This window comes from Gymnoscopelus braueri (genome assembly GCF_963280865.1).
Source record: "Gymnoscopelus braueri genome assembly, chromosome: 4".
Taxonomy (NCBI): Eukaryota; Metazoa; Chordata; class Actinopteri; order Myctophiformes; family Myctophidae; genus Gymnoscopelus; species Gymnoscopelus braueri.
Genome location: NC_137605.1, coordinates 23,222,263 through 23,244,785, shown reverse-complemented (window position 1 = coordinate 23,244,785; position 22,523 = coordinate 23,222,263). Strand labels below are relative to the sequence as shown.

Here is a 22,523-nt window from a genome sequence, read left to right as displayed (position 1 = left end):
GCCTATCAGATTGGTCAATGTGTGACCAAGAACGGCCTCCCACTGCCCAGGATCATCTGGTTCAAAGATGACAAGCCCCTGCCCGAGGTCAAGGATACCACTGAGAGTATGTGCTTAACCTCTTATTCTCATATTCTCAAACGGAGTTGCAACTGTACTTGGTCTACTGTTTTTGCCTAAACTACATGAGAGTAAAAACATGGCAGGCTGCAGAACAGTGTTGATTTTGACAGCAAATTTAGATTTAGTTTTAGTCATGGTCTTTTGAATATAATTCTGCTTAGTTTTAGCCATATTTTAGTTACCTGAAATTTTTTACTTTTAGTCTAGTTGTAGTCGACTAAATATCCAGTTGATTTAGTCGACTAAAATGTATTTTTGGCGGGCCATGATGGCATCGAAATGATTTCCACATATAAAAATAGCCAATCTACAAGCTAGTTTTTATTTGTTGACAAAATTGTCAGTATATTTAGTCTTAGTTTTAGTCATCACAGCTTATTTTTTTCTGTTTTTATTTAGTTTTCTTCAGTGAAAAAAGGTGGTCGACGAACATTTTTCGTCATAGGTTTAGTCGACGAAATCAACACTGCTGCAGAAGCCTGACCTTACAGACACTACGCTGTGATGTAAGCAACGCAGCTTCAGCTGATAACAAGTAATAATGGGTGTGTCAGATTTAGGTGGGCAAGCATTGACAATACTATTTGACTACTGTCTGTACTTGCACGTTGGCACACCCATGGCTCTGGGTACACCTGAATCTATAACGTTCCCACTACTAATTTTATTAGCTGCAGCTTTGCCGCTTACTAGCCTGCCATGTTGTTTTTTTCCCCACTTCTGCAGCTTTTAACCTGTTCAGGAAAATAAACGACAAAATCAGCCTACGGTTTCATGCCCCTCAAAATATCTCTCAAATCTTCACTACTCCTACTGTATATCCACCAGTCCGTTCAAGTTATTCAAATTCTCTGCCCAGTAGAGAAAGAACTCTCCATGATCAATTACTCAGTAAGCCAATCAATGCATCCATCACTCTACTTTCAAAATCAATTCAACCCACTTACTTAGATTATCTCTCTTGCATCCACTGATCACTTAATGATGCTCCCCCGACCCTTGCTGACCAAAACGAAGATTGAGGCCCACCATTAGCCAATTAATTAATTATTTTTGTATTATTAACTTTATTAATTACCCATTTCTGCAAGCTCCGAATATGAGAGTTTGTCACATGATTGGCTAACCGTCCCTCCAGATCCTTAACCACATCAAATGCTTAATGCCAAAACGACCATTTTAACGTCATCGAGCATGAGGACACCGTTCAAAGTAATAGGGCGACAGAACAGGATGGCCGCGTCCATTGAGTTCAATGGAGAAGTGGTGCCATGTTATAGAGCATAGCAGTGGTGGCCATTTTGTGGTGCCACAGATCTAAAGCCCATGTATTTTTCCCGTAGAGATTTCTGAAAATATTTATATTAATTATTTTAAGCCTGGAACCAGGTGAATCATGATTTTATGTAAAAACAATATTTGAATATTTAATTATATTATGTACCATATTTAATAAATGTACATTTCTCTGCGGTTTTCAATTTTTTTTTGACACAGAATCAAATGTTTTATGGTCATGATTCACCAGGAGCCTTGATGGCTTGGTTCCAGCCAGGCTTAAAATAATTAATATAAATATTTTCCCCCAAAAAGTATGAATGGGCTTTCGATCTGTGGCACCACCAAATGGCCGCCACTGCTATGCCCTATATTCGGTTCCACTTTCTATATAGGGGAGAACGGGATAAGATGAACCACTTTTTACTTATGTTGACCTCTAGGCAAGGAAACATTTGATGGAAGTAAAATCTAAGCATCTACTAAAACTTCAAGATGTCTTCTATCAATTGAAATAATGAGTGTGCATCTATGACAAATGGTTGTAAAAATATGGGTTATAAAAAAAAAAGTGGTCATGTGGTTCAACTTGCCCCAGGTAAGGGGTAAGTTGATCCTAGTCAAGGGGTAAATTTACCCATATGATATTTTGCATTTTCAAGTTTAAACTTGAACAAATAATGTATTCACGTATCAACAATAATTTAATAACACATTTCCCTTTTGCAAATAGTCTTATTTATTTTCTTAATGGTATTTAAACAATATAAAACCAATTAAATAATGTTTGTTATTCAGAACCTTTTAATATTTGCAATTGTTAACACATTGGGTGCCAGAGGTTTATTAAAATATTATACGTTGAGTGCCAGCATTTCTTCCATCCACTTGCGTTATACATTTCGTGCTGTGAGAAGCCCCGACGCGGAAATGCATGTAAACAAAGCGTGCGTGCGAGACGGCGGAGGGTCCCGACTAACGCCTGGAACAATAATATTTCCAACGCGACCCTCCATTGCAGCGTGATCGCCGATCGAAAACGGCTCGTTTCCACCACATTAAAAAGAAATGGAGATATTAAGTTTTTAATCAAGGAGATAACATTGAAAACGCCGACCGGAAGGATTTTTGACATGGAGCCTCATCCAGCCTCTTCTTCTCAGAAACTGCTTGGGTGATGTCAAAGTTTCGTTTTAGCGCCCCACGTGGCCCACATGTATAAAAATAGAATTGGGTCAAAAACGGTCCGGACCGTTTTCGGCACTTCTCGTTTGGACCCTCAAAAACGGTCCGGACCGTTTTTGGCATTCAATGTGTTAATAGAATATTGAAAACTTATCTTAAATTAGTGTATTCATCCAAATGAAAGGTCATACAGCATAATTTGAGAAGCAAAGACATAATAAAAAATATGAATGGTGATTAATATTAGGATAATTGGTTCAATTTACCCCAAGGCATTTGGTTCATCTTGCCCCATGGCCACCATTTTGACCTAACCTGGCTAGCTTAATGCTTCAGGCTAATCTTTAGCTAAATGATTCACATGGTTTTATACATTGGAATATCACCAACATGCATGATATATAAGTTTCAACCTGGGTACATTTGCTTTAAAATAAAAATCATTACACCAGAAAAGTAAAAAATTAACTTTGACCAGCAAAAAACACTTTTTTGTGTAGAAATATGCTTATCACTTTGCCCATGTGTCTCTCGACTTCACAGCCAGGTGGAAATGATGGGTGTGTCCTGATTTTAAGGTCACATGACAACTCATGTGTATAGTTTTAAAGATACAGGGGGTGGTTCAACTTACCCAGAGGTTCATCTTACCCCGTTCTCCCCTACCTGAAATTAGTTCGTCTCTGCTCGGCTGTAGCTGTTGAGTTGGCTATGACACTGTCTATGGGTCCAGGAACCACAACCTAAAAAGACCACCAAAAACACAAAGGATACCGGACTGCATAATCTCTGTTTGGATGTAGAGACCCCAAAAATCCCCCTCTCTCACCTCTCCCTTTCCCGTTTGCTCTCCACTCAGAGACCTACATGATCCCTGGTGTGACGAAGGAGGCGTCCGGCCTGTTCACCGTCAAGAGCTCGCTGTTCATGCAGCCCACCAAGGCCGACGCGGACGCCGTGTTCCACTGCGTGGTGGAGTACATGATGCCAGGAGAGGTCATCAAGAAGAAGAAGTCTAACACCATCACCATCAACCTCAACTGTGAGTGGGGAGAGCGGAGGAGGATGGAGGAACTCCACCCTATCACTTATTCCTATTTATATTTTAAAGTTTTGGTTGCGGGACATCAATTATAATCAAGTATAAATATTTTGTCTGTCTGTCTGTCTGTCTGTCTCTTCTCTGACATACAGTGTCATTGAATTATTATTTGTATAATAATAATGTATTTTCATGTCTCATCTGCCTTTGTCCAATCAGACCCCTCGGAAACAGCGACCTTCACCCTGGTCAACACTGGGCCAATCAAAGAGGGCGATACCGTCACCATGAAGTGTGAGACAGATGGAAACCCTCAACCCGAGTTTGAGTTCACAAAAGGAGAGGTGTGTGTGCGTGCGTGCGTGCGTGCGTGCGTGCGTGCGTGCGTGCGTGCGTGCGTGCGTGCGTGCGTGTGTTCGTGCGTGCGTGCGTGTGAGTGTGTGAGAGAGAGAGAGAGACAGAGAGAGAGAGAGAGAGAACTTGTGCTGAGAAGATTTGCTTGTATGCACATGTAAGTGTGCACATAAGCAAGTGCATGTAATTGAGACATAAATAATTACTGCATATGGAAGAAAAGTAGTCCCCGGAGACGAGATTGATTTACGATTGAAATTCAAACATTTATGAGGTTTAACAATCGTTGACTTCATTATTCAGGTAATTTCATTAACGTTTTAATTACGGATTTATTATATATTTATGATGTATGATATATGAATGTATGATAATATGGCCAATGACGTTGATAAAATGTTGATAAAACGGCCTGTGGTTTTCATGATTCTTTCCTTTAGCTCCTCTGTCTCACACTCTCTCTCTCTCTCCTTCCTCCACTTGACCCATGTCTTTCCTGTCCAGACTCCTGTTGTCGGCGAAGGCGGTCTCTATGTGCTGAAGTCTGTGAAGCGCACAGATGTTGGTCTGTATACGTGCAAGGCTACTGATTTCGATAACTTGGACGCTGACCTGACCGGAGAGATCAACCTGACTACTGTCAGCTGTGAGTTGGAGACACACACACACACACACACACACACACACACACACACACACACACACACACACACACACACACACACACACACACACACACACACACACACACACACACACACACACACACACACACACACACACACACACACACACACATACACACACACACACACACACACACACACACACATGCATTTAACAGAGTCCTCCGCTGTTTAGATAGTCACACATATGCATACAGCAGTGATTCTTAACCTTTTTAATTTCAAGGGCTCCGAGTTTGATATGCAATAGGCCACGGATCCCCATCTAATATGATTTTCTTTTGTAAAATCCTCAATGTTAATTTAACTCTGTGAGCGTACACACACCCACACACACACATACAAGCACTCACACATGAACACAAGTTGCCACCCTTTTCACTTTAGCCGTTGCCGTATGCCACGCTTTTCATCTGTAAATCCTTGAAATAAAAGGTTTTCAATCGAATGGAATGGCTGCTAATGGAACCCACCGAGCAATATTCAATTCAATTACTTACGGTTCATCTCTAACTTTAATGTTATTTCCAACCATGCTCCGCAATTTGATTTTATCATGCACGGTTAGCAGATCCAGCCTTGGAATAGCATTGCGCGAGGGACATCAAAAGCGTGTTGACTTTCAGGCTAAGAGCATTAGTCTTACAGTAAACAATACACACGCACGCACGCACGCACGCACGCACGCACGCACGCACGCACGCACGCACGCACGCACGCACGCACGCACGCACGCACGCACGCACGCACGCACGCACGCACGCACGCACGCACGCACGCACGCACGCACGCACGCACGCACGCACAGAGAAAATGAAACGTTCTATGACTCTGCACAGCGCCATCTAAAATATGGATCTCTAAATTTGCCAACAAATTCGCCCAAATTATTTCCCTGGGTGTCGTCACCTTAAAGTGCTTCTCATCCGGAGGAGTTTAGATCAAAAAGTGAGATTCAAGTAAGATAATGGTGGCAGGGTTTCAGAAATAGATGCAGCTCTAAAAAGGAGATTGAGATGAAATACATAGGACATACGTGGTTAGATTAATAACCACTCCCAAGTTTAGTTTACTTCATTTGCAAGTTTGCTCTGTACTCCCTCGGGTTCATCTGTGTTTAATGGCACGTTCACACGGGCAGATTAAAAGATACATGCTACCATTCATTTTCAATGGAAACCATGAAGATGCAAAGCTGCAAATTCAAGTTGAGCAGGGTTCAACTTCCAGATACAAAGATACAAAGCTGCAACCGTAGCTCCGCTGTCCGCACGTTTGATGACGTCAGCGACCGCGTCGAGCAACACAGATACAAAGCAACACAGCGACAAAGATGCGGTGTATGTTTGTATCTTTGTATCTTTTCATCTGCCCGTGTGAACGCACCATTGCCCTTCTACTGTTTGTCTAACTTTATTTTTCTCCGCCCCTCCCTCCCCCTTCTCTCTCTCTCTCTCTCTCTGTCGCTGTCTCTCAGTCATTGACCCAGTGGTTGTGACGCCAGCCGGTCCTCTGTCTGCCAAGCTGGGAGACATGGTTGAGATGCAGTGCAAGACCAAGGCCTCCGGGGCACACACTGTACAGTGGAAGAAGGTATGCGTCCTGCCCTTGTTATTTGCAGTGTTAACCCATTAAGACCCGAAGCCGATTCTTCAAATGTCTTCTAAATCCCAACAGTATTCCGAAAAAAACGTATGTTTCTATATCAGTGGTGCTCAAACTTTTTCATGTCAAGGACTCCCAAAATGATATGTATTTGGCCGCCGACCCCCATCTCAAAATATTTTGTTCCAGGGACCCCCAGAAGCAAAGATTTGAGTAAAAAAAAATCGCTTTAAAACAATATATATTCAAAGATTTGCACACATTTTCAAGATTTTTCAAAAATAGCAGATCGCGCACTCGGTGCCGCGCTACAAGCTTGTATATCTGCTATTTTTGAATAGCCAAAGTGTAAAATAATGCTTTTTTAGCTCAAATCAAAAAGTGACACAGATGCGTTCCAGATCTTAATGGGTTAATCTGGCACTGGCTCACCGTGTACCCTGGGTCACTTTAGTTGTGTCTGCTGGGGGGGGGGAGGGGGGGGATGTTTTGGAAACATCATGCTCTGTCTCTTTGGGAGCGGAGGTGGCTATTACTAGACAGAAGCATTCCTGTGAGAAACTGTACACAGTAAAATGCTCAGTAATAGAACTCTGTGTGTTGGGTCGGCGCTGGTTATGCGCAGTGTTTTGTTACACGGACCCTGACAACATCACACTCTGACTGGAAATATTCTCTATTTTGTTGGTTCTCGAGTCTTATCTGTTTGTGTGTGTGTGTGTGTGTGTGTGTGTGTGTGTGTGTGTGTGTGTGTGTGTGTGTGTGTGTGTGTGTGTGTGTGTGTGTGTGTGTGTGTGTGTGTGTGTGTGTGTGTGTGTGTGTGTGCCCACAAGTATACTGTAGCAGAATTTGGGAAATAGACCATTTCCAAGAGAAATAGTTGTTTTATGGTTAAACAATATTTTTAGCGATATGTTTACTTAGGATAAGAGACCTAACTTCTGCCCGACTACTTGGTTGTGTTCCGGCGTTGTGCGGAACGGCGTTGTGCACCGTAAAATAGCTGATCTACAAGCTCACGACACGATTTTTAATCGATTTTCAGGCTATTTCCTATGCTGTCCTAAAATGTGGAGCAATGCAATGCGGTGTGTGTATTCATCCAGGGTTCTGAGGTGCTCTCTCAGAGTGGCGTGCTGTCGCTGAAGGCTGTTACCTATGACAACGCTGGAGAGTACCAGTGTGTCGGAGCTGTGTCATCTGTACCAGGACTCACCGCCATGGCTAGCCTCAACCTCACTGTTATAGGTACTAAATGCACGCATGCACGTGCGCGCACGCGCACGCACACGCACACGCACACGCACACGCACACGCACACACACACAGTGGTGGAAAAAGTACTCAAATTCTTTACTTAAGTAAAAGTACCAATACTGCAAAATAAAAATACTCTGTTACAAGTAAAAGTCCAGAATTAAAAATTTACTTGAGTAAAAGTACAAAAGTATTGGCATCAAAATGTACTTAAAGTACCAAAAGTAAAAGTACTAAAATGTTTGAAAATAGCAGATCTACAAGCTCACAACGCGTCGCTTCGCGACGCGTTGTGAGCTTGTAGATCGGCTATTTTCAAATAGCCTATGTATAAAACAGGGCTAAAGTGGTTAATGTATGTTTCATAATATCATAATTTATATCTGAAAAGTAACTAGTAACTAATGTTCTCAAATAATTGTAGTGGAGTTAAAGTACAATATTTGCCTCTGAGATGTAGTGGAGTAGAAGTAAAAGTATTGGAAATTGGAAATACTCAAGTAAAGTACAAATACCTCAAAATTGTACTTAAGTACAGTACTTAAGTAAATGTACTTAGTTACTTTCCACCACTGCACACACACGCACGTCAGGATTATGTTCAGCACGTTTCTTCGACAGGGTTTCAGACTAAAAGGTAAAGCTTCCAGTAGGCAGGGTTCGGTTGAATGTTGTTGAGTGTGAGGAAGGACATTGTCATGATCTTAAAGGAAACACCTGAGAGGGAGTGTCCCTTTCCTGCACTGTTCATTAGAAACACACGTGTACTGCTTGAGCGTGTGTTTCCTGAACCTGTCCATGAACACAATGGTTGATAGGTTGTTGTGCTTTTCTCCTCTGCTCACTCATTAGAGCAGGAATACCATATACCTCCCAAATATATTAGATAGTTGACCGCAAAGTGTGTCATTTAGACAGCATGTTATTTAGACAGACGCTAGGTTCATTGTTTTCCTGGTATCCTAGTTTCTTGAGGCACTACACTGTCTCTCTGCATTCTATGTGTGTGATTATTTACTTTGCTTATGATAAGTCTCTCTGTATAAGAGCATCTGCTAAATGCCTAAATTGTGGTTGTAAATTGATGTGTTTAGGACTGTTCTGTATTGTATTGTGTCGTGTGTAAAGCTGAAATTATACTTCGTAGTCTGACGTGTCACTTGTGATGCGTTGTTAGCTTGAAGATCTGTTCCTGTTAGCAAGTGACACTGTCCTGAGATGGAAAACATTCATCTCCCTCCCTCTCTCTCTCTCTCTCTCTCTCTCTCTCTCTCTCTCTCTCTCTCTCTCTCTCTCTCTCTCTCTCTCTCTCTCTCTCTCTCTCTCTCTCTCTCTCTCGCTCTCTCTCTCTCTCTGCAGGAAAACCAATGATTGACGGACCGATCAATGGCGAGGTGTCAAAGGAAGGAGACATGGTGACTCTGACATGCTCCGCCCACGGTTACCCCGCTCCTCAGTTCACCTGGAAGCCTTCAGGGAAAGAGGTATGACTGCAGGGAGAAAAACGACTGGAAGTTTAGTGAAGTTTAGTAATCTGTTTTAGAATTAAAATGTAATCACATTTTTAACTAAATTAATTTAAATGACATGAAACTTATCAGTCAGATAGGGCTTAACCCTTTAAGACCTGGAACGCATCTGTGTCACTTTAGATTTCTTTGGCTATTCAAAAATAGCAGATATACAAGCTCATAGCGCGGCACCGAGTGCCGCGCTATGAGCTTGTAGATCTGCTATTTTTGAAAAATCTTGAAAATCATTTTTTTCACAAAACTGTTAGGATTTAGAAAACATTTAGAAAACAAGAATTGCTTCAGGTCTTAATGGGTTAAGTGGTTAATTCCATCCTTTCGTTACAGTCGGTGACAGTGCTCGGCAACATGGCGGTGAGCAGCGTGACCCTGGAGGCCTCGGCTGACGTGATGAAAGACGGCGTGACGTGCGAGACGACAAACGAACACGGGACAGACAGCAAGGCATTCGCTGTCAACCTAAAAGGTAGGTCTGAGACAAACGGGGTGGTGATGACGATGATGAATGGTGAAGATAATCCCTCCTCTGAGCTTCTGAGGACCTTTGATGTTCAACGTAATTGTTGTTTTTCAGTGTTGCTTCTTTCGTCTTCAATGTCCTACAAATGGCATATAAATAATAATACTACAATGGCCACAGAGCATACTCTTGAGGGTTAATCAACTCCCAGCAGAGCGGTTATCGAAAAATAGTTAGGTAATCATCAGCCTCCGCATCATACAGTATTTGTTGATAACTGCGCAGCTCGCACATCCGAGACAAGTTCCTACACAGTGATCCTGTCGGAACTTGTCCGAGTGTGAGGGGGAATGTTCCAGATTGTTTGCTTCATTCTTTGAGTCTTTCTTTCTGTCTTTATTTCTTGTTATTCTCTTACCAGTAATGTAAACTGTAACCCAGTGGTGGAAAGTAACTAAGTAAATGTACTTAAGTACTGTACTTAAGTACAATTTTGAGTTACTTTTACTTTACTGAGTATTTCCAATTTGTAATACTTTTACTTTTACTCTACTACCGTACAGGGCTACTCAACTTAAGATGGCTCAGGGGCCACAATATCAAAAGTCCAAGGGCCGACATCTAAAAATGTCAGTCCGTGAGACCTTTCCAAATTTATTTTGTAACAGTGTAAAAAAAAAAGAAACACACAGTAAAAAGACACATTTCTAAACAAGGCCAAACCTCATTGAACTAAAAGATTGTCATGGAATGATTAATGATGAAGTAAAAAAAATGAGGCTTTATTCACAAATTGTGAAGAGAACATAATGAACAGATTGCTGTTCCAATAAATCAGAGGACAATTATCAGAGGTGTAATAAGTAAGTGGTAAGTAAGTGGTTAATACTCAGCTGAAATTAGGCCATATCAAACTCTCTTGGAACAAACACTAAAATACCTACAATCTTGCTCAAAACAATCAAAATAACGTTTTGGAAACAAACCTCACTTGTTCCTATTCTTTTTTTGGGGGGGTTTCTTCGATGAATTGAGTACAAAGGACCCCAATGGAAACAAGCCATAGTGCTTTCTTGGGTTTAAAATCCTCTTAACAGACCTTGTATTGAACTGTACTTCCATGTGCTTGTCTTTTGCAAACTGTTAATAAAGTATTCAAGCAATCAATCAATTTCAAGCTCCCTGGATAGGAAATGATGAAATTGCTAAATAAACAGGCTTCATTCATAAAATGTGAACACAGCAATGGGAACAAATTGTAACAAGTGTAATGATTCAGAAAAGGGCAATATACTCAAAATGAGTTATTTCTTCTTTAGAAACAAACATAAAATAAAATAGTATAGTCATACCATGTCACTTTCCTTACAGCTGAATCTCATCAGTTCGTTGGCCACTTACAATTAGAATGTTGTCTTTTCTTACTTTGCTCCCAGGTGGAAAAGCTGAACTCATTGTGACAGGTATCATAGTGAACATTTGCACGTTTTTAAATGGCAATTGTTTTCTGGCAAAGGAGGCACACTAATGTACATTATTCCTCCCATGTTTACTGAAACACTGTGTTCATCACTAATCTTTCATTTTGGCTTGGCCATGTTGTTGACAGACTGCTGCTTCTTTGTGCGCGCTGTAACCCGTTTTGTGTTGCGCACCGAACACGAGCCGATCTACAAGTCCACAACGCGTCCCGGATGCAACGCTTTGTGGACTTGTACTTTTAGGGCTCTTTCACACCACGACTGTTTGGTTTGTTTATAAGGGACCGTGGTCCACTTACTCCTTTGGTCCGGTTCGTTTGGAGTGGTGTGAACACGCATTCGAATCCTGGTGCGGATCAAACATGTGAACTATGGTCCGCATGAAAAGTGTGAACTCGGTCCACTTCCAAGGGAACCACGGTCTGGTTCGTTACGGGTGTGAACGACAATATGGAAAATAAATAAACCACTACTCGTGTAGATATATCTATTATTAATATTGTAACTCATACAAGACTCTACACTCATCAATCTTTCCGTTTTTTCTTCAAACTGGCCGTCGGCAGTTGTGAGGCTGGTTTAATAATTAGTTCTAAAAGCATGCCTTTCTTACGGGAATCACTATTGATTTGCAGGCTGCAAATATCCATGAAAACAAGGGGGGAATTATTATTTTTACTCTGCATTAAGTAAGGCGCGTTACTCGTTACAATGAACGTGATTTGTTTTTGTTTCTGACCAAGATAAAAGCTCTCTCTCTTCTCTCTGGGTTAGGGTTAGGTTGTCACCTGCGCAAAAATAACAGATTTACAAGCTAACAATACTGTGCGATGGTACAGGATGTTAGCTTATAGATCTGTTCTTTGCCACCGCACAAAATTATGACGTACATGCAGGTCTGGGGTTTGACGCAGGTCCGTGTTCCTCCGTGTGTGGCTCAAAAATAGTTTAGACACTTGGAAGTATATATACTTTGTCGTACGACAGGGTCGCGCACCGAAAAGAGCGGATCTACAAGCTCACAACACGCTTCTGTTTCTCCATTGTAGTTTTGGCAGTGAAGTAATTTTCATAAATAGCTTATTCTGTCACATAACCATGTGCAGTAGTACTAAAACTAATTACATTTACTCAAGTACTGTACTTAAGTACAATTTTGAGTTTTTTTTTTTTTTACTTTACTGGAGTATTTCCAATTTTCAGTACTTCAGTACACTACAATTATTTTTAAACTTTAGTTACTAGTTACTTTGTAGATTTTTATTGTTATTACAAAACAGTAATCACTTCAGCCTATATGTATTTCAGCCATTTGAAAATAGCAGATCTACAAGCTCACAATGCGTGGCGATGCGACGCATTGTGAGCCGGACCTTTTAAGTGAACTTTGGGTGTGAATGGGGCCTTAGTACATTCTGATACCAATACCTTTGTAATAAATAAAAAGTAAATTTTGAATTCTGGAATTCTGTATGTACAAAATTTGAGTACTTTTTCCACCACTGCCGTAACCTAATGTTTTCTCTTTCTCTCTCTCTCTCTCTCTCTCTCTCTCTCTCTCTCTCTCTCTCTCTCTCTCTCTCTCTCTCTCTCTCTCTCTCTCTCTCTCTCTCTCTCTCTCTCTCTCTCTCTCACAGCTGCTGAAGTTGATAATAACTCCGCAGACAGAGGTAGAACCTTCTCCCTCCTCCTCCTCCTCTCAGGACTCTTTTTTGTACAGAACCTGTGATTTGCCCCCGCCCTCCCCCCACACCCCACCCTGACCCCGACACACAATCCCCCCCCCCCGCCCCCGACACACACACACACACACACACACACACACACACACACACACACACACACACACACACACACACACACACACACACACACACACACACACACACACACACACGAGCGCGCACAGCACTGTACTGCAACCTTGTATATTTCCCCCCTCTTGCTACCAAACACTGTGGATATTGTACATTGTTATTGTTCTTCTTCTTCTTGTTTTTCTTCCTCTTCTCCGCGTTTGCCATCTTTGTATGATGTTCGTCCTATATTTTGTGGATGCTACTACTACTACTACGACTTTTTTCTGAGCCCCTTCAGGGGATAATAAAGGATTCTATTCTATATTCTATTACTCCTTCTCTTCTCTTCCTTTCTTCTCGCGGTGTACTGTCTCACTTTTTGTCGCCTCCGCCCTCTCTTCCGTCTGCGTTGCTCCTTTCGCCATCTCGTGTTTCTGAGTTGTCCGTGCGCTACCTGTGGTGTAACCTAAACACTGTTTGTGTGTGTTACTATAGCAGCAGACCTGATTCAAATACTATTAGCAAATTTTTGCTAAAATATACAAAGATTATTTTTGATTCCTTTGTTTCCACTTGTGTGCCAGATTCTTTCCAGAAAGAAATACTACTACTAATAATAATAATAAGGAAGCTGAATTCATGACTTAAGAAAGGAATAATAATCAGAGTGAATCAGATATTGTTTCGACTTCCATCCAATACTATGGACTTCCATTTTAAGTAAGCTTGGAAAGTTTATTATTATAAAAAAATTTTTGTTTACTAAAGACAGTGATTATTTGCAACTGTTATTTGACTCAGGTCTGTGTACTAGCGGAGTGCGTAGCTGGTTACTGTGTCTGTGTAGTATAGTGTGTTGTTGTGGTGCTGTAGCGCTGTAGCTTTGTTATGCCATGGGACTGAGCAACTTTCTCTCTTTCAAAGTGCTGCTTTCGGAAAACCCTGTGCTTAAAGGTCTGTAATGGCTAACCCTTTTGACTGTGTACGTGGTGTCTGTCTAACACTGTATGTGTGTGCGTGTGTGTGTGCGTGTGTATGCGTGTGTGTGTGTGTGTGTGTGTGTGTATGCGTGTGTGTGTGTGTGTGTGTGTGTGTGTGTGCATGTGCATACTGTATGTGCGTTTGTGTTTGTATGAATGTGCAGGTGAGTATTCGTATTACTATAGTTGTGAAGACCGGATTGAATTTTCACTAAGAGATATTTGGTTTCACCTCAAATGGCTGACATGAAACTTTGAAATTAAACTCTTTAAAGTAATGGGGCTGGGGGAGGGGGAGGGGGGGGAAGAAATTGTAGCCTTTTCAGAGCTCTGATTTGAACGGAATTTACTGCTGTACATGTCAGACACGCACAAATATAGTAATACGTCTGTATAACGTTTAGAACAGTGGTTCTCAGAGTGGGGTCCAGGGACCCTCAGAGTTCCTTTAGGAGGTTCCAAATGGACCCCCTTTACAGGTCTGTTAACTCTGAGAGTGTGCGAATGGAACCATAAGGGACCCCGTATTGGTCCCTTTGGTTCCATGTGTGTTTCACACTCTCAGGAGTTATGGGCGTCCTTGAAATTAAAAGAGTTTGAGAACCACTGGCCAATTAATGTTGGATGGATGGATGGATGGATGGATGGATGGATGGATGGATGGATGGATGGATGGATGGATATGTCCTGTGTGTGTGTGTGTGTGTGTGTGTGTGTGTGTGTGTGTGTGTGTGTGTGTGTGTGTGTGTGTGTGTGTGTGTGTGTGTGGGTGGGTGGGCGGGTTGGCGGGTTGGTTGGTTGGCGGGTGATGTTGCCTGGCTTTGCTCAGGCGTGTGCATAGGTCCTCATGGGTCCCATCACATTTCAGCCATTTGCAGTCGAATGTTATACTAACCCCACATTCCACTTCCTGCCCTTGCCCCTGCCTCCTCCCCTCTCCACCCGCCCATCCATCCACCCGATCCCTCCTACCCCGTGTACCCCACACACCCACTGATCCACCGATGATTACCACCTCCTGTCCAATCACACCCTCACCCCTACCACCCCTATACAACACTTCCTCTCCCTTTCCACCCTGGTCTCTGAAATGATTCCCCCCCGTGCCCACCAATCACCCCTCCTTCCGCTCCTCCCCGTGGACCGTTATCCCTCCCTCTGACCACACCCCCACCCTCCCCCCCCGACACTATCCCTGCACCTCCCTTTCCCCCCCCTCCCTCAACCACCACTCCCTTCCGGTCTCCCTCTACCATCCTTTCCGTCCCTCCTTCCGTGGCTCGATTATTCCCTCCCTCCCTCCTCCACCCCTGCCCCCTCCCCCCCATCTCTCCATCCATTCTCCTCCTCCTCCTCGTCCTCCTCCATCTCCTCCTGCTGCTCCACCGTGGCGTTGCTGTACAGCGGACAAACAGCAGGGCGGCTCCAGTGGCGTGGTGATAGCCGTGGTGGTGTGCGTGCTGCTGCTGCTGCTCCTGGTGGCGCTCATCTACTTCCTCAACAAGAAAGGCAAGCTGCCCTGCAGCAAGAAGGACAAGAAGGACATGTGAGTGCACCATAGACCGTCAAAAAAAAAAGAATGGACAAAGTTGGTTTCTACAGACCGTAAATGAAGCCTATTTTTCAGCGATTTCAAATCCGCCATCTTTCTATATCCGGTTCTAAATGCTAACGGAAATGTATGCTATTGGCTGCAACCGCAGCGAGGGCGGGTCTTCACTCGGGAAGAACCAGTAGAAACCCTAGAAACATACCCTACTTTATCATGAATTAAAAAAATTATGGGACCATAATTTACTAAACGCACATCATGATGATTTAAAAAAGACTTGAAACTAGCGATTGAAAACATAAAGTGTTTATGAAAAGGTTTACTAAGGTAATAAAATCAAGTGTGCGCAAAACCTCATTGACTTGCATTGAGATTATTATGTATTGCGACCGGAGAAGGTTGAAATAGCAACATCGCCTTTAATAGAAGTGAGCTTCAATTCCAGCAAAGGGGGTTTGCCCCTTGGAGTGGGGGGGGAGGGGGGGCAAAGGAGGGGTGGGAGGGCAGGGAGTCACAGGGATTTTTTTTGACACATTTCTATAACCACGTGAATATTATCGTCCCTTTTCTGGTCATGTCACGATAGGCGAGCATTCATAGAAAATAGCCGATTGATACTCTGACAATGTGTCACGGTTGTTATTAGATATAGGGGGGGAAAGGGGGGGGGGCAGGTATAGATCCCTGGGAGACCTCGGTCAACGAACTATATAGGTACTTCATTGTTCATTGTGTATATAGGGTTTAAGTGGTTAAACTTAACCCGAGTTTGAAGTAGGAACAAAGGGGTTGTGAAGATGGATGGCAGGGCAGGGCAGGGCATGGAATGGAAGGCAGGAGAGAGGGATAGAGAGCAGTGGAGAGGGGGAGGGAGGTGGGATAGCTGGGGAAGGAGAAAGGGATGGGGAGGGAGGAGAGTGGGTGAGAATAGAGAGGGTGTAGAGGAGGAGGTGAAAAGGGAAGGGACATTTTATAGAAAACATGAAATCACTTCACACCTTTTTGCACTGCTTTTGTGTAACGGACCGGTTATCTCTCTCTCTCTCTCTCTCTCTCTCTCTGTGTCTACAGGGCCACGGGAGAGGTGAACAACCACGGTGAAATCGTGGTGGAGATGAAGACAGAGAACCCTAACGAAGAAGCCGGCCTCCTCAACAAGAGACCGGTAAATGAACAGGTCCGATAGAGACACAGACAGACATACGGCTATAGACGGACAGACGTGAACAGAACGTGGTCATAGATTTGGATAAAAGAGACAAAGAGATTAGACCGGGTCACTAGGTCGACTAACGGGTCAAGGGTCACAGTGCTGTGTACGGGTCAACATGGCCCGTTGACCAGGTGGAAGAGTTTCCATGACATTAAACTGTCATGCTAGATTAGCTTCTAATGGAGCAACCGTGACACTGGCGAGCTAAGTCAACATGACCGCGCTGTCACAGCCACACAACTGTGTTTATACCTGTACCTATTAGTAGGCTCTTAGAGTAGCCGTCCCTTAGGAAACCGTCCAGTAAGTTTGATCCCTACACTAGCCAGGATATTATCCATTAACCCATTGAGACCTGAAGCCGATTCTACATGTCTCCTAAATCTCAACAGTATTCTGAAAAACGTATGTTTCTATATCAGTGGTGCTGAATCTTTTTCATGTCAAGGACCCCCAAAATGATATGTATTTGGCCGCGGACCCCCATCAATTTAAAAATGTAAAAAATGTTCGCTTTGAAAATATATATATTCAAAGATTTGCACACATTTTCACGATTTTTCAAAAATAGCAGATCTACAAGCTCGTAGCGCGGCACTCTGTGCCGCGCTATGAGCTTGTAGATCTGCTATTTTTGAATAGCTAAAAGTGTAAAATACTGCTTTTTAGCTCAAATCTAAAAATGACACAGTTCCAGGTCTTAATGGGTTAATAGCCATGTATTCCACATGAGTCACAACCTTCTCAGCTGTTAGTAAATCTCCATGTCTCATGCTAGTATGAGCAGCTGTGACGAAGGCACATTACTTAATTTTTACAGTATGTCACTTAGCGAGTCATTACACTATTATTACAATAGACATTTTTTTCACATGACAATGTGTCATATCTGTATTACATCATTACAAGTTCAACAGAGAGCTGTACCCATATATCGTTGCTGTCGGGCAGATACCTTGTATCTCCATATTTTAACTATATGTTTATCATAAATGAATGCCCTACTTCTTTGTGCAAAAATGCCCAATCTAACAAGCTCACAGTTGTAAGCTCGTAGAACGGTAATTTCTGCTATTTTTGAAACATTTTGAAGTGAAAGTGGTCAAGTGTGTCTGTGGTTTTATAAACATTGATCCAATAAAAAAAAAGTGTTATAAAGTGCTTGTGGCTAAATAATAATTACATTGGATCCATTGAAACCACCAAGTTTTTTCCATATGTTTGTATGTTTTGAACATACAAGCTTTCTACCCGACAGCGCCAATATTATATGGACACTCTTGCTCTCAGAAGTGTCCGAAATCAGGGGTGTGAATATAACCAGTAAGAGATCATAATTATGGCCCTGAAGAAGGTGTATGCAGTTGATTTTAGCTATTACCATTATTTTATACTTTGGGATATTCAAAAATAGCAGATATACAAGCTCATAGCGCATAGAGTGCCGCGCTACGAGCTCGTAGATCTGCTATTTTTGAAAAATCGTGAAAGTTTTGGCAAATCTTTGAATTTATATTTTTTAAAGCTAACATTCGTAAAATGTTTTGTTCAAGGGACCCCCAGAAGCAAAGATTTGAGTTACAAATGTTCCCTTTAAAAAAAACATATACTAAGATTTACACACATTTTCACAATTTTTCAAAAATAGCAGATCTACAAGCTCATAGCGCGGCACTCTGTGCCGCGCTATGAGCTTGTAAATCTGCTATTTTTGAATAGCCAAAGAAATCTAAAACGACAGAGGTGCGTTCCCGGTTTGAATGGGTTAAATATGATGCTTACGTTTTCCTCTCTCTATCTGTCCAACAGTGATGATGTCACCAGAGGAGGATTGTGAACGACAGAAGGGATGAAGGGAAGGAGGACAACAGTCTTAAAACACCTAAACCCGTATGGTTAAGCAGAGTCCCTCAGGGCTCTATACTAGTATCTCTTCTGTTTTCTCTTATCGTGGGGAAAGCTTTCTCTGAAAATAGCCAATGGACAAGCTCACAACGCGTTAAGTTGCAACGCGTTGTGAGCTTGTCGATCTGCTATTTTCCTGCGAAAGCTTTCTCTACGATACGGATGCTGGGGTTTAAGTGGTTAAACGACTGCGGGGCTTATTTTTTATTTTTTTATTTTTTTGGTGTTGAGGGGGGGTCGGGACTGGGGGAGATGATGGATGATGGGGTGTAATGGATGGATAAGTATATTGAGTCAGGTGGAGTTAATATGGGAAATTTTTGTTTATGTTGGGACGTGGTATATATGTACATGTATGTATGTATGTATGTATGTATGTATGTATGTATGTATGTATGTATGTATGTATGTATGTATGTATGTATGTATGTATGTATGTATGTATGTATGTATGTATGTATGTATGTATGTATGTATGTATGTATGTATGTATGTATGCATGTATGTATGTATGTATCTATGAACTATTTGTATGTACTGTATGTATGTACTGTATGTATGGGCATCAAGAGTGCTGGTTTTGGAACAGGGAGCGGACCTGTCGGGTGCAGTTAGCTCAGATAGCTCAACTGCAGCCATATAACAGGCTGTCCCCCGGCTTCCAAATCCTGCACGCCCTAAAATCCTAACCCTGTGTTCACACGTGCAGAGACAAGAAACGACAACCATAGCAACCATAGCGACTGCCAGTCTTTATGGCAGCTAGAGACCCTGAGCAACACAGGAGACAGTGACAAATAGTGACGAAGGGTCGATTATGCCATTGCCTGGTTTAATAGTTCTGTACATCGTATATTGTTACCATGATTTAGCAAGCAAAGAAATCAAGTCTGGAAAAAAACCTTGCAGATATCGTCAGAGTCTCTGGTTAGCTCATAAGAGAGGAAGCTGAAATTAATTAACGCTAGCTCACAGACCCAGAGCTGTCAGTCGGGCCATAAGTGAAGATTGCCTCGAGCAACAATTATGCGGCAGTGTCGCTGCACATGTGAACGCATACTAACCACGGGACATAATTGATTCACTGGAGATATGGCATCATGTTCATGACATTGTTTGATTCTAACTACTCAATCCACCAATCATGTTTCGTCGGTCGACTCCACTGCAGAGTAGCGCTGTACAGTAAGACGCGGCTGACTTTACGGCCGAGCACAGTGGCAGCATATCTACCCCAAATGAAACGCATAATGCCACTAAGCCACTGTGCTTCTCTGGAGAATTGTGTTCATATAGTATTTGAATTTGAACATGTTTTGTTAGTTTTTCTGCAAACAAGTGAAACACTGAAGTGACTGCCCTGTGTTGGAGTCTGCACTTACCCCATTCTCTGCTCTCGTGGCTGTGTTGGAGGTTAAAAACCTAAATCTCAAATTGGCATGTTGTGTCTACTCAGCTGATTAGCGAGCAGTGATTGTAGTGTTGTACAGTACACCATATTTAATCCCTAAAGGAAATAGTTTGGCACAATGCTGCTGCAACATCCCAGCTAAGAGAGCAAGACTCTGTTTGCTTTCGTTGCCGTTTTACCATCTGTGAATGTTTATTTCGTTCCCTTTACTGTAAGCCTGAGTAGGCGTTGCCTTAGCAACAGCATTTTTAATAATGTCAATCCTTTCTGGAGCGCTCTACCTTTTTTGTAAATCAAACCAAAAAAAGACACAAAAGAGGCGAGCTATTTCGGATGTACAATTTATGTTTTGTTTTTGTTTTCCTCGCCGTTTCCACTAAGTCTGTAGATTATGGTTCATTATGACATTTGTTTATTTCATTTCCTTTTGCTCTCCGGTTTTTCTCTGTAAATGCTGTATACTCTGTAACCCCCTCTCTCTCTCTCCCGTTGTGAGGCAGAATTTACGTGATGTGGAACTCAATGCGTGTGTGATTACTGTGCCGCTAGCCCTGAAAACATTTCCTCACCACTTTGTCTCACAGCCTCTCCTTTAACCAAAGCCAAAGCCGTATTTGGAAAAGATTTAAAAAAATGAAAACACCTCTCAGACACGGTTCCGCTCAGAGAGCCCAATTACAGGGCGGCTCACGCTGGAAAATTGGAGTCATCGTGTGAAATGGGCGAGGAGCGTTTCTGTGCCCTCCTGTTGACAATCCCCAATCACGACCACCTGGTTTGTCTCGTTCCCCGCGGTGATCACCAAAATGGAGGCTTTCAGGGCGCACTACTCACACATTCACCTGTACGGAGCAGCGGTTCCCAACCCCTTCTGGATCAGGGCCCACTTGGAAATCTCGAAAGCGTTCGCGGTCCACGCATTAAGCGGCTGCCGCGTTAAGTGGTCAGATGGTTGGACCGCGTGCATTCTCAGAGCGTGTTTATTTTAAAAGAGGTGTACGAGAAAAAATACCATGTCATTTTTTTTCCGCATTATTTTTTTATATTATTATGTTATCATTAAAATCGTAGTGTTTTGCCAGTTATTTGGGGGCCGACTTACAATATCCCCACGGCCCGCCAGTGGGCCCCCGGCCCATAGTTTGGGAACCGCTGGCATAGAGCAAACCACTGCCGCAGGTTGGTTTAGCCCCATGGTTGATGCAAGCAGAAGGGAGGGAGGAGATGGGAAGGGGGAAGGAATGAGAGGTGGGATGTAATGTTCTTTAGCCTTTCCTGTTTTGTTTTGGGTTCTTTTGTTTTGTGTTTTGTTTTGTAATTACCAAATGCATTGAAGAGTTCTTGGGTGTCTAGTTTCAGTAGTGTCCGACATTTAGGTTTGCGTCATATTCATCTCGCCATCTCCCTGACATGTTTTTTATTTTTATTTGTATTATATTATGATTATTTTACAATACTGTCAGCAACACAGAAAGATATGGAAGCAGGTTAAACGTGTCCTTTGACTTGCTTTGAACACTGGAAACCGATGGCCTTGATTTGGAAAGAAAAAAGGTCGCCTCAAACCACTATCTACTTCCCACAAGGCTCTTTTGTTATCCTGACGTACGTCTACTGATCTCGCCATAACTTAATGACTGTTTGCAAGCCTGTGAAAGAGGGAGTACACAGATAAGTGAACTTTGAACTTTGAGCATCTTTCTTTTTTTGTTCTATTTGTTTTATATGAAAAAAAAAAGTGTGATATAAAGTGTTTCTTGTTTTTCTGTATTTTTTTAAAGGGGGATTCTTGTACTTTTTTTTGGAAACTACTGATGTGTCTGTTTTGTTCTTCCTGGCTTTTTCCACTGGTTCTATGAAAAGAGAGAAATGTCTTTATTTAGGATTCTTGTTTTTGAGATATTCGGAGTGCTTCACTTCTCTTGCTGTATACTGTATATTTTGTGGTACGCTGTTGTGAGCTCTGTGGTGTGTTGATGTACCTTTTGTTTTTCAAATTTGTAGAATTTATAATGACAAAACCCAAGAAAAAACAACCACACCCACACAATCTCTGTGTTTTTATTTGCTTTTACTCAGCAAATGTATTTACTGTTACTCACTTAGAACGTGTAGTTTTGCAAGCTTCAACTTCAAACTGGAAGAAGTTGAACTATAGCAAAGTTAAACTCTCAAGAGAAGTGGTTTGGTAAACTAAAGCTTCATAGAACGAGCAATTCAACAGGCGCTCAGGAAGTACCTGCCCACCACCGCAGAGTTTAGGGGTTTGAATCCACCGCAATGCATCAGGCTGAATGACTATACAAACTTAAGACACACAGGCGACCACAAATCTACACCCACAATTGAGACAGCGCACCCACTCGGGGTAAGGGAGAACGGCGTACTGCAGCTGTCAATGCAATCCATATGAGAGGCATCGTAAAATACCCTAATTTTACTGCGGCTGAGGCTGTAGCGATTTTGTTTGTGTTCCATATGTTTCATTTGTCCTTTTTAATGTGACATACCTGCCATCTCAATATACAACCCACAATATACTATATACTCCATCAGTGTGTCAAAAGTGCTAGCATCGGAAATCTAAAGTTCAAGAATTGAGTCTGTCTGCCGCATAGAGTTATATATAAGGGTCTGCCGTCTCCCCTCTGCTCTGTTAA

The 22,523-nt window shown here is 42.3% G+C and overlaps 1 protein-coding gene across 2 annotated transcripts in view; it reads left to right on the top strand.

Annotated features, from left to right (window-relative positions):
- The window catches only part of bcam (basal cell adhesion molecule (Lutheran blood group)), a 70,240-nt gene extending 48,327 nt beyond the window's left edge, over positions 1 to 21,913 (top strand). Inside the window, exons 5-16 of one of the 2 annotated variants that reach the window (XM_080426829.1) lie at positions 10 to 106; positions 3,446 to 3,628; positions 3,848 to 3,972; positions 4,487 to 4,628; positions 6,146 to 6,261; positions 7,380 to 7,521; positions 8,890 to 9,014; positions 9,390 to 9,528; positions 12,641 to 12,673; positions 15,187 to 15,328; positions 16,406 to 16,499; positions 18,357 to 21,913. In XM_080426829.1, coding sequence (XP_080282955.1) covers positions 10 to 106; positions 3,446 to 3,628; positions 3,848 to 3,972; positions 4,487 to 4,628; positions 6,146 to 6,261; positions 7,380 to 7,521; positions 8,890 to 9,014; positions 9,390 to 9,528; positions 12,641 to 12,673; positions 15,187 to 15,328; positions 16,406 to 16,499; positions 18,357 to 18,359 — 1,341 coding nt within the window. In that variant the 3' untranslated portion in view covers positions 18,360 to 21,913. Of the gene's footprint in view, positions 1 to 9; positions 107 to 3,445; positions 3,629 to 3,847; positions 3,973 to 4,486; positions 4,629 to 6,145; positions 6,262 to 7,379; positions 7,522 to 8,889; positions 9,015 to 9,389; positions 9,529 to 10,958; positions 10,986 to 12,640; positions 13,132 to 15,186; positions 15,329 to 16,405; positions 16,500 to 18,356 lie in introns of those variants that run through there. The other variant, XM_080426830.1, reaches the window with a different exon arrangement.
- Positions 21,914 to 22,523: the final 610 nt, after the last annotated feature.